Source organism: Opisthorchis viverrini (genome assembly GCF_000715545.1).
Source record: "Opisthorchis viverrini unplaced genomic scaffold opera_v5_45, whole genome shotgun sequence".
Classification (NCBI taxonomy): domain Eukaryota; kingdom Metazoa; phylum Platyhelminthes; class Trematoda; order Opisthorchiida; family Opisthorchiidae; genus Opisthorchis; species Opisthorchis viverrini.
The window spans coordinates 574,517-587,224 of NW_008751701.1; the positions used below are offsets into that span (position 1 = coordinate 574,517).

Here is a 12,708-nt window from a genome sequence, read left to right on the forward strand (position 1 = left end):
ATTGATGTGTCCCGTCTCGGGGTTCCCATCGTTCAGCTGTAACACCCTTTCGGTGCCTAGCTGCCGCGTCACTCGAAGGAAGCACGAGGGCTGGGATACTGCCAGGTCGCCTAAGCCCAGAGCAGGGGAAGTCGAGAGGCAGAGGTCGGTCAGTAAATTCGCGCTCTAACCACTTGGGCCATCTTGTCCCCATCTACAGAAAAGTCAATGTTCAGAACAGGCGAGTTTGCTGGCAATGCCTTTTTTTCTTACTTCGCTGACCAGTTACCGTTTGACCTACCGTGGCTCATTTCCACCCTTCACGTAGTTGTGCGATAAGGACTGTTAGAAGATGTCCGTCAACCGGCATACGGAGCACGTGACCAAGCCCGCGCAACCTATGGAGTGTGTTCAGTTCATCTATCCTGGGTGAGTTGCCCCTTCCATGGACCATCCGATGTACTTTATCACTACTGATCTGATGTTCCCACCAGACCCGCGCAATAGTCAAACCCCTACAGTTTTCACGGCTTCAACGCGCAGCGACCAGGTTTCTGGCCCGTATAATAAGATGGAGTGCACTGCAGCATTGTAAACTCGACCCCTGACGGATAAGCCTACTAAAATAGGTGAGGCAGGTTCGTAAAATCTGTTTTCGTCTTCCCGATCCGCATGGGAATATCATCTTTCGCGAGACTGATACAGCTGCCAAGGTAAACAAATTTCTCTACCTCAATTGGCTCTTTCGGAAGCACAACGCTTGGGTTCGAGCCCACCCAGTCTCGCAGGAGCAGGTTGCATTTATGAAGCACATGGCTAACCTTGAGGCAGAATTATTTAGATTTCGACAAAGACACTCATTTGCAATCAATTTGGTTTTCACGGTAGACTCAAGTGAACCTCTCATCTGTGATGTTCTATTACTGAACGCGCTGCACACAGGCCGCCTCTTGTTTCAGTTGGTACGATATTCGAGATATCGCAGTATATTTCCATGAAGGAAACTGCTCACAAGGTCGAAGAGTTTTCAGCAACCCTGTGGGTAGTTTCCATTATTTAGGCTGTTTAGTATTGTCTGGATTACCACGGCGTCAGATTCAAGAAGAGCTTTGTCGTCTGCGTGGTCGATATCTGTGTCTTTCTGTGACTTTCAATGAATCCAAAACAATTCTGTTTGTTTGCTGAAATTTCATCGGACTCCAGAATGGACTAACGTGGTTGGTACTGGTTCAAATTCAGAACATAATCGACTAGAATCGGTTGAGACAGATCACCTCCATTCACACCTAACATTGAGCTGGGGCGTACAAATCGATGTTGGGTACGAATCAAATAACCACCGAGTGACGCAACCGTGTAGCGATTAGTTGGAATTGAGCGTCACAGACACAAATAGCAACCAATGAGTCGCGATTCACATTGTCGCATACTTCTTGAAACGTGTTCAATTCGCTTCAGCCTATTCGCCCACCAATTTTTTTCGTCAAAATAACTGACAGCAGCAAATCGATTGGGCGACAGACAAGATAGTACAATGCGCTCAGCCAAAAGCTTCAAACAGCTCGAATGAAATAGCGAAAATGATCAGAAAATGACCCAACGGGAGCCTCCTGGAGCGAGTCGAACTTCGAAGCTAGCTCAACTCGCTGATCGGAGTCATTCGAAGCCATAAATCATACGTGAAATTGTATAGTTGTTCTGAAAGTGAAACTTTATACGGGGTGGGATTGAGCAAGCGTGTGTAGTCCGGTCGGAGTGATTTGATTTCCTTTTGCACACGTTCGCGGGACTGTTCGAGCGTGGACAACGGCGTGGATAACTGTGGTGAAAATGGAGAAAATAGCGTCAGGATATCTCGGATGCGGGTATGACATGAAAATAAAAAGAAAAATAAAACAAAGTAGCGAATTGGGCTGGTCATCAGGTGTCCAGCAAATTATGATATTATGGGACAAACGAGGGTTAACTAAGGGGCAACTTGTATATTTGTAATGTGCTACTCATAAGGTTGCTAAAAATCCATCGACAGCCCACGACCGGTTTCGCCCTTCTTGGGGCTCATCAGGTAGGCGCAGTCCCCGGGTTTCCGTCAACCTTACGTCTCTCGAAAGAACCAAATTAGTTTGCAGATGAGTGTATATTCGCTAATTTCAGACCAACTGTTTTGGGATGCTTCCCAGACAAGCCCCGCCACTTTTTGCCAGATCCCATCTAATGTACGCACACAACATTGACCTAATTTCGATGAAAACTATTACTTATCCGCATCTAGGCTGACGCTTTCACCTCTCGTTTATGACAAGGAGACGGCAATACGTTTTTTGCAAAGCCACGGAGTGATCCATCAGCAATGTTTATGCAACAATGGCCACCAAATGACAGCTGTTTATCAAATAACCACCGAGTGACGCAACCGTGTAGCGATTAGTTGGAATTGAGCGTCACAGACACAAATAGCAACCAATGAGTCGCGATTCACATTGTCGCATACTTCTTGAAACGTGTTCAATTCGCTTCAGCCTATTCGCCCACCAATTTTTTTCGTCAAAATAACTGATAGCAGCAAATCGATTGGGCGACAGACAAGATAGTACAATGCGCTCAGCCAAAAGCTTCAAACAGCTCGAATGAAATAGCGAAAATGATCAGAAAATGACCCAACGGGAGCCTCCTGGAGCGAGTCGAACTTCGAAGCTAGCTCAACTCGCTGATCGGAGTCATTCGAAGCCATAAATCATAAGTGAAATTGTATAGTTGTTCTGAAAGTGAAACTTTATACGGGGTGGGATTGAGCAAGCGTGTGTAGTCCGGTCGGAGTGATTTGATTTCCTTTTGCACACGTTCGCGGGACTGTTCGAGCGTGGACAACGGCGTGGATAACTGTGGTGAAAATGGAGAAAATAGCGTCAGGATATCTCGGATGCGGGTATGACATGAAAATAAAAAGAAAAATAAAACAAAGTAGCGAATTGGGCTGGTCATCAGGTGTCCAGCAAATTATGATATTATGGGACAAACGAGGGTTAACTAAGGGGCAACTTGTATATTTGTAATGTGCTACTCATAAGGTTGCTAAAAATCCATCGACAGCCCACGACCGGTTTCGCCCTTCTTGGGGCTCATCAGGTAGGCGCAGTCCCCGGGTTTCCGTCAACCTTACGTCTCTCGAAAGAACCAAATTAGTTTGCAGATGAGTGTATATTCGCTAATTTCAGACCAACTGTTTTGGGATGCTTCCCAGACAAGCCCCGCCACTTTTTGCCAGATCCCATCTAATGTACGCACACAACATTGACCTAATTTCGATGAAAACTATTACTTATCCGCATCTAGGCTGACGCTTTCACCTCTCGTTTATGACAAGGAGACGGCAATACGTTTTTTGCAAAGCCACGGAGTGATCCATCAGCAATGTTTATGCAACAATGGCCACCAAATGACAGCTGTTTATGACCGGTGGAGGTGTAATAACCGACACAGTCGGCAAGAAATCAGTCTTCGAAAGAGAACTTGGCTGGGGCGGTCTAGGATGGAGTTTAGGACAGTAATTGCTGGTCCAAAAATTTGGAAAAGAAATCACATTCTGCTCAGAGGAATCATCTATTAGCCACACAACCGCTGTTGGCTGGAAGAACTTTCTTCTCGAAGCTTGCGCCTGGCGGAGGCTTTTTCAGTTATCAGCGGCCCAGGTCTACACGTCGAGATCGATGAAACGCTAATATCTCGCCGTAAAAACCACGCAGGGTGAGTCCTTCCCCAGTAGTGGATTTTGGGAGGGATCTGTCGGGAAACTAAAGAGGTGTTCATGTATGCAGTGCCAGATCGAACTGCGGCCACTTTGATGCACACAGTCCGGGCCTGCATCGCTCCCGGCTCAGTCATCATAAAAACGCCAATTGACTTGAATTATACTCATGAAACGGTTAATCATATCGAAAACTTTGTGGGTCCAACGACTGGAGCTCACACACAAACCATCGAATCTGTTTGACACGTCTATAAGATGCACACGTCTACAATGTGGCACACACCGATCTTTAGTGGACAGCTGTGAGTTCGTTTGGATGCAAAGGTACCGAAAAACGGACCTTTTCATGCAAAGTATTAATGACATCCCAATTTCACCCCCTTCAACAAAAACCGAAAGTACAAATTTTGTGTCCTTTTTTCTCATCTTTTTTGGGTGGCGGGGGGTAATTTTTTGGCCGGGCTTATCTAGAAAAGATCCTTGTTTTGTGACAGGCCCTTGTTGGAGTTGTACACTACCTCTGACGCCATCTCGACTAATGATGTAACCCTTGTGGACGAAGCAATGATCACTGAATCTTGTGTTCACCCCGGATAGTTTGTCGAGTGAACTAACGTTCTGCAAGACAAGAACTATCCAGATCGGTTTCTGTAACAAAATTACGTAAAAACCGTTGAATGCCGCGAAAGCCTATGATTTATGAATAACAAAACTTGAGAGCGCCGAGATAGAAAATGTTCACGTCTGTCATGGCTAACAACTGCATTCATGTTCACCGTCGCCGACAATAGTGCGTCAGAAACGTGGGGTCTATGAATCCAAGTGAACTTGTGGTTCCAGTCATCTATCGCTCTTGTCGCCGGGAAAGTGTACAGATACTCGCAGACAACCAATATGCGTTCTGAAGTCAATTGATTCCACCCGTTTTCTAGTGAAAGTGCTTGCAAGAATGCTACTGAGTCACAAGCATCCTGTTAGATCAAGTCCTCTGGTTAGTTGCATACCGGCAATCTGGTTCCGCAGTGCACACTGTTGTCTACCTAGTACTTCAGTACTAAATAGGAGAGAGTCACGTGAGTATGTGTTCTACAAAATCTCGCAACCAACACCTGAAACAAAAATGCGTTCAGTAGGTTTCAAGCGTTTGTGACGTTACCTGACTGGCCGGCCAGTCGATTATTACTGGGTTGTCGTTCGAGGCGTCAGGTGTTCCGTTTCCATCACTCAGGTGCGAACATGTTCACCTGTTCAGACGTAAAAATCCGGGTGAGTCCGGCGTACACCGATAGAGCAGTGGTAACACGCTCGCCTCGCATGTCGCATGTGCGGAGTTCGAACCCCGGCACGGCCATTGGATGAGCTCTAATAAGAGCGAAACTCGAGTCCAGTGCTTCCCCCCCCTTTAATGTGGACTCACCAGGATGGTTGCGTCACGACACAAAGACGATTATTCAAACGAGAGTCACGTGAGTACGCTTTCTACAGAATCCCGCAACCCTAGCCTCATGCCTGCGAATGAGCCACTTAAGGTAGTAGATAAGTTTGCCTACCTGGGCAGCTGTATCAGTCCTGGTGGTCTCGCGAAAGATGATATTTCCATCCGGATTGGGAAGGCCAGAGCAGCTTTTGCGAACCTACGTCACCTGTGGCGTAGGCGTGAAATCAGCCTCTGTCAAGGGTCGAGTTTGCAATACTGCGGTGCGCTCCATATTACTATACAGGTCAGAAACCTGGCCGCTGCGCGCCGAGGACGTCAAAATACTTTCAGTGTTTGACCATCGAAGTCTTCGGAGCATTGCCCGAATCTGGTGGGAACACCGGATCAGCAATTCTGAAGTACGTCGAAAGGTATTCGGGAGAAATAACTCACCCTCGATAGATGAACTAATCACACAGAATAGGTTGCGCTGGCTTGGTCACATGTTGTGTACGCCAGTTGACCGACTTCCTCGAAGGGCTCTTTTCGCACAACCACGTGAAGGATGGAAGGCAGCGAAGTGTGAATACCATTACCAGCAAACTCAGCTGCGCTGGTCATTGCTGTCCTCCTGGATGGGGATCCCGACACGGCCCACATCAATAGTTAGAGACATTGTCAGACATGGCCCAGTTGCGCCCTCAATGACGCTCGTGCATCCAAGCTATCGCCTTGAATGCACAGCTCCTTTTCCAACCCCCCTTCACTTGACAGCCCACTGACAGTGTTGGATTTATGCACCAATCTATCAGCTCCCGCCTGCAATGCACAGCTACCTACTCCTCCCCCCAAATCATCGGTGAACGAAACTGCGGCAGCTACAACCACTGTACGACGAGTACATGGTTAACACAGTTGACAATGTTGTGGATGATGAAAGCTGCGTTGTTGTTTCACACGGTACTGGCTGTGTGAACATAGCTTCTTCAGGCTACGCTACAAATCGCACACAACTCACAAACATTAGCGGCTAGTTCTGCAATATATCCACTGCTATCAGTGTTCACCAACGTGTCGTTTCCCCGACTTTTTTGTAAGTAGAAGGTATACACCCCCTGGAATTCCCGCTAATGACTAGCTGAGGCTATCACGTGCAAACGTGAAATTATAAACTGTTTTGGGCGAAATTTTTAGTTGTTCAGGTTTCTCATTTTCAGTATCCCCGAATCCCAAGACCATTTCTTCCCCGCCTATGAAGGTTACACTGACCTATTCAGTACTTGACAAGCCCTCACTGTTCTCAGTGGCCCGCTCCCCCGATTTGTTAGTATGGAATATACTCCCATATATCTCTATCGATAACCTTAGATGGTGTTCTCACATCCAAACTGCTTTCTGTTTTCATAAAGGAAACTACTCACAAGGTTGCTGAAAACTCTTCGACAGCCCACGGCCGGTTTCGCCCTTCTTGGGGCTCATCAGCTATGTAAGCCATAACTTTGATGTTGTTTATACTCTCCCTTTGGGGATTTATCGTTGACTCTTTCAGGGTCTCAGAGAAACTTGCTGACTTACGTCTAGGTTTTCTTTAGAACCTTGAATAATGTCTGGTTTGATATGCCCTTTGTTCCAACTCTACTTGGCGAATTCTTCCCAACGGTCGCCCCCCCCCCCACTCGGTCAAGCAGTAATTCACTACGTTCACCTCACATACTCCTTACAGCTAGAAACTTACTTACCCGCATGTGAACCTTCCTCATCAGTGATTTGGCTAGTTCCTCAGTCAACTCCCCAACTCTACCTGTGTAGTGTTGAAATCAATGCAAATTCGGGCGATTTGATGTGACGGAAATATTTCAACACTTTCGTGTCATATCAACGGAAATTCACGGAACTCCGCTTGATTATGTTTACATGCGCAAACCTCTTGTTCTAATCTCAAAACTGAGCGAAACGCACGAACTTCAAGTGACCTTGTAGTGTTAAAACGCAATCGGTGCGTGTTGTTTACGATCTCCATGAGATCAAGAGTGTATTGGCTAGAAGCAGACGTGAGACATGATGTGCCAGGCAGTGCGAATCAGTTGGTATGCAAATCATGAAAATCTACGGGAGACGGGTGATTGTCCCACTACTTTGTTTGACTATCAAAAAGACCATTTACTTTCAGATGCTGACCGCTGTACGTGCAGACGCTCGAGTGGTGTCCGCGATTGCTAAGGAAACTAGGGGACTTCTCATACAGTGTTAGTTTTAGATAGTTGGCTTTCACGTTTGAATTACATCCAAGTGCCGGATGGTGTGGCGGACCCCCGTAGGCCAGATCAGAACTCGCGTGCATTGCACAGCACCGGTGTGTTTCTGTATGCAAGATAGTACGAAAACTCTGTGATTCCCTATCTCGCCCACCTGATGACCTCAGAGTCTTGAAACGAATAGCCCAACGACTTTTCCACCGCACGGCCTCTTCGTCCCCAGCTAAGTTCATTCTACTATTGTCCCCTCAGGTTAACGGCTGTTTTTTCAGCTTTCGCATGCATACTGCGCACATACACATACGTCTTCGCACGAAGTTGGAGGAAATATTGGTGGCTCAGGTTGTACTGATGGCCGTTGGTTTTTGTCTCACTTTGCTGGGCAGTCGAGGTGCATAATCAGTGCGTTGTGAGTGGAAGTGCATGCACGAAGAGCGTAGTACGTGGACGCACAAGACACGAGAGGGAATTCTTCGAAGCGTAACACTCCTCAAAGGATTTAATCAACCGGCATGTCAAAGTCAACCTTTTCCAGTGCTGCTACGAGGGAGGGATCTCCAACTCAGAGGTGACACTTAGTTAGCCTCTACCATCACACCAACGGACCGAGAATCCGGGCCCACATTGGAGGCTAACGAACAAAAACCAAGGTAGGGTGGACCGGATAGGTGAAGTCCCAAGGCTACAAATTCATCTACGAATCAGAAGACAGATCAACAAACAAGCCAATGGGAATGCTACCCCAAAACGACCAATGGTCGGTCAAGGGCGATCTGGGTGGGTAGACTCTATATCAATGCCTGCGCGCGCGACAGCCACGATCTTCCACTCTGAATTCACTCCGACTGGTGATGAAGCGTTTGCAACGAGATCGTCCAGTTGAGCGAACAAACCAACGACCAACATTTGTCTCTGTACCTCGAGTGAAACGTTTGTCTCGAGGTTCACCAGAAATGACAAATACAGAACACTCCTTGTCTTATTTGGAGGATGTAGTATCGATTGCTGCGTATGAAGCGAGGTAAGAGCACTGCGATTCAGCCATGCTTTTTCAAGTGAATGTAATCACATGGTTCAACTTAGCGCACAATGAACTGCTTCCCGGTTGGCTTCATTGACCAGCAAATTTGGGTGAGTGATATTGGTCACCCCGTATCTATCGATCAGAGACTGTGGGTGACCTCGTTTGTTGTGAACCACACTTATAGAATCGGAATGAGATTCATTCTGGTTTAGTGGTAGTTGATTCTTTCATCACAAACAGCGGATGTTGCTATAGTGCGCACCAGAGAGCGATCTATCCACGACAAGTTTCTCATAGACAACCTTACCTGGCCTCGTTTCCAGAAAAGTTTGAGCGTCTCCTCGATCCGAGCCGGGACAACAAAAACACGTTTCGATGCTTCACTAGGATGTCGACAGAGAATGCGTTCATTGACCTTCGGGGCAGGTTCATCGCTACGCTGGAGTAGATCCACCAGGGCCTCACCTTTTTTGATGGAGCAAGGTAAAAGGAACTTGACAATAGGATCAACGGAATGCGGGGAGACGAGGTAGGTGCTGTCGAAAGCACCCTATCACGTCAAAATAAATAAACAACCTGTAGCGATATATCAACTACTTTTCGAAAGACAACCTCAGAAGGTGAGTTTAATCTAAGGTAATGGATGGCCAACGGTTTGGGGAAACCATACTTTATTTCAGACGAATGTGGAAGCCACTGTCCCTAAGAGATAACGCAAAACTGTTTTCAGAAGTAATCCACACAAAACCGACGTGAGCACACAAAAGCAGAAATGGAGAAAGTAACAAGCAAACAACTCACCTGTTTTGCTGTACAAGCGATAGACAGTTTTCTTCCCGGGTAGTGTCACCTTTTCCACCTGGGCGCTTAGTTTCATTGTGGGTATTCCGGCTATCTCAACCAATTTGTACACGCAACCCAAAGCGGGCTGTTTCTGACACGTGACAAGATGAGTTCCTACGCAAAATGCATCGATAGAGTGGCCCTTGCAGGAGAAAGATAGACAAAGAGAACGATCATAACCAAAATGACGTACAATGTGGCTGAATAAGACTAGGTGAAAGGCGCACTTAATTCGAAATAAGTAAACTAATCCATGCCATTTATAATACTCGATGAGCAGAACGCCAAGGATGGCTAACCCCCTCGAATTCCAGTTGTTCAGCTGTAACACCCTTCCGGCGCCTGACTGCCATGCTACCTGAAGGAAGCACGAGGGCTGGGATACTGCCAGGTTGTTCAAGCCTAGACAGGGGAAGTCGAGGGGCAGAGGTCGGGTTCGCGCTCTAACCACTTGGGCCATCTCGCCCCCCCCCTCGAATTCCAAAGGGGAAAATTAACCGAAAGATAAGGCAGACGTCGACGTGTTCAAGGAACGGCTAAACTTGGGGCGAAAAAACATCTATCGCATAAGCAAGCGCGTCCACTCAGCCAACTACTTGCCTATAGTTGACCTTGGCAGTGTGGATAGGTTTATCACAAATCGGGTCATCCGAGAGAGGTAGTTGATACCATACTTTCAACAAGAAAACAATTAGAAATTCGGAAACACAGGCAATTGGTTGCTGCTGTAAGGTGATCTAGAGGGCTGTTGAGCGACGGGGTCGATCGATTCGTGTCACATGACCAAGGCAGACTTAGGGCTCGTACGAATCGTTTTTGCAACCGTATTGCGACTGCTCCGACTATAGTCAAGCTAAGTCGTTGGATCGATGTCAGCAGTCTATTGAGTACTCAGTAGATGACGTGAAATTACTCGTTCGGATTGATCAAGTGACCAGTGTCAATTCGGCCGGACGCGATTGAGCTTTTGGCCGGACCGTTGAGTCTGGTAATGCTTCGGAAAGGGATATACTGACGTATTCTCTTAGCAAGTTGCAAATATTGTCTCCGTGAGATTTTTGAATTTGTGGAGACGATAAAAGAGGCTGAGGACATTTCCAAATCCATGTGCTCTCTTCAAATAGCCTTTTTACCAACCTTCCACTCACTGAGACTATAAATTTGATTTATGATGACACTCTGCTTGAAGGAACTAGTTTTATGCTGTACTTTTAACGTACAATTCCACTGTAGCTCCGATAAATCGATGGAGTCAGCATGGTCTCTCCTCGTGGTCCTCCGTTGATTGACATTTTTGTGGGTAAACTGGAGCTTGGTCGAGTGAATGGCGAAATAAGAAGTTCTCACGATTCAGTTGGCACGATATTCGAGATATCGCAGTATAGTTTCCTTAAAGGGAACTACTCAAGTTCTATTTCAAGTAAAACATAAGGTTGACGGAAACTCGGGGATTGCGCCTACCTGATGAGCCCCAAGAAGGACGAAACCGGTCGTGGGCTGTCGAAGAGTTTTCAGCAACCTTGTGAGTAGTAAGAGTATGAATACACGTTTCCACATTTATCAACGGTACGTAGATGTTCATCTCATCCTTGTATCAAACGGCTTCGAAATCAACCCTCCCGAAAATCCAATTCAGTTAACTTTTGAAACCAAAAGTGACAACGTTAAACTAGTCAGACTGTATAGTGATTCGATTAAGAGATTCGCTTACAGAAATTCCACAGAATTATGTCACTGAAGCAGAAACGAAACCTGATTTATACTCAAGTGAACCGAACAAGTCCAATCTGCTTTGTTGATTCAATGAACCCTAAACTAAAACAGTCTGCTGTCGTGCTTAGAGCTGACGGTTATCCGGGGAGAATTATATCCAAGAATAGGTCCGAAAGTTCTATCCAGGTGCCTGTCACGACCGTTGCAAAGCCAGTCTACTTGAGCCTTTCCTATAACCGTGACCTATTCAGTTGAAACCTCAAAGACAAGATGCCAGTCCCCATTCAAAGTATAGTTTTGCGCTCCTCTTACCATTGTTCAGCGGAAAAAGTTGAGTGCAACTTTCTAACATGGTAATATATCAGCATCTCTTTTGCCGGGATATGGCTAAACTCATGACTCGGTCAAAAGCACGTGTGACACTGGTCATGTAATCAATCTGAACGTGTCGTTTCACGTTATCTACCGGGTACCGGGTTGGGTTCTGAGTACAGATTCCCGAAAAGAATTCGGCGAAGATCTCTAGCTCCCTGCATTGATATGGTTTCCAAGAAAGGCTGTCGTACTGAGCTGAAAGGGATATAGCAGCCTGAATCCGTTCGTAATAAGCCTACCAGCCACAAGTACGGCGGTGAAGCGTCGGTGTTGAACACTGATGTCATGCTGTCGATGAGGATGATGATGATCATGACGATGGTGATGATGACGATGATCATGACGAGGATGATGATGATGATGATACCGGCCATTACGCACTCCAGGATCCTTGTGTCGCCATTGTAAAAGGTGAAAGAACGGCACAACTGACACCACCTGAAATTAGATCGCAGCGTCCTTCCGACACTGCGTACACTGTAAGGAACAGGATGACTGAGATACACGCAGGTCGACCAGGCCTCAACAACAGTGATACCGAGCCACCGGTTTTAATGACTAGAATTCAAGTTCACTCGAAATTATCACTCTTGGTAATCGAGACATCGTAAACAAGTTTTCGAAAATGTAGCCTACGCGCGGTCGCGTTAACATGCATTATAACTAAGCCAGATACATGGGCAGTACATCACGGGCCACAAAAATTTCACAAGACAGAAATAATGATAAAAATATTTGTTCAGATGTAACACCCTTTCGATGTCTAGTTGCCATGCAACCTGACGGAAGCACCAGAGGAAAAAAATACCAGGTTGCCCAAGTGTAGTTGAGCTGCCGGGGTTGGATTCGAACCACGGACCATTCGGTCAAGCCCTAACCACTGAGCTGCCTTGATCTGTACGGATTCGGTCAGTGCTGAAAACTGTGCACAGGAGTGATAATGACGAAACAAACCCATAGTAGATGGACACCGGGATATTGATAGCTCGTACAAAGTGAGTAAACATACGAATGGTTACATCAGGAAAGCATGCACGTGTAGACATCAACTTGGAACAAACGAGTGTTATAGAAAAAAAAACGAGAAAAACGGCAGACGGAAGAATGTCACATAGCTTTGCAGTTCCACTAAACTGCCTGCCCATTGTAGCACCGGTGAATTTGAAGCTCATGTAGGTGGCTGGAATTGATGGATTGAGCTGAACAGGTAAGTAAAACTTAAGAAAAGGAACTGACTGAATTCTAAAGCGCAGTTGCCACTGTAGAACTGATAGAATCAGGTCACCGAGCCAAGTTCATAACGTACTGAAAGTTGACCGTCTACAGGAACGAACGAGGGCAGGTCACGCAGTCA

General features: G+C 46.4%; 1 protein-coding gene across 1 annotated transcript in view; it reads right to left on the reverse strand.

The window, feature by feature from the left end:
* Positions 1–1,440: 1,440 nt before the first annotated feature.
* T265_03239 (hypothetical protein) overlaps positions 1,441–12,708 on the reverse strand; it is a gene marked incomplete at both ends in the record, with an annotated part of 43,841 nt that continues 32,573 nt past the window's right edge. Inside the window, 4 exons of the mRNA XM_009167672.1 lie at positions 1,441–1,798; positions 2,752–2,859; positions 8,731–8,888; positions 9,225–9,408. Of these exons, the coding sequence (XP_009165936.1) occupies positions 1,613–1,798; positions 2,752–2,859; positions 8,731–8,888; positions 9,225–9,408 (636 nt within the window). The remainder of the gene's footprint in view (positions 1,799–2,751; positions 2,860–8,730; positions 8,889–9,224; positions 9,409–12,708) is intronic.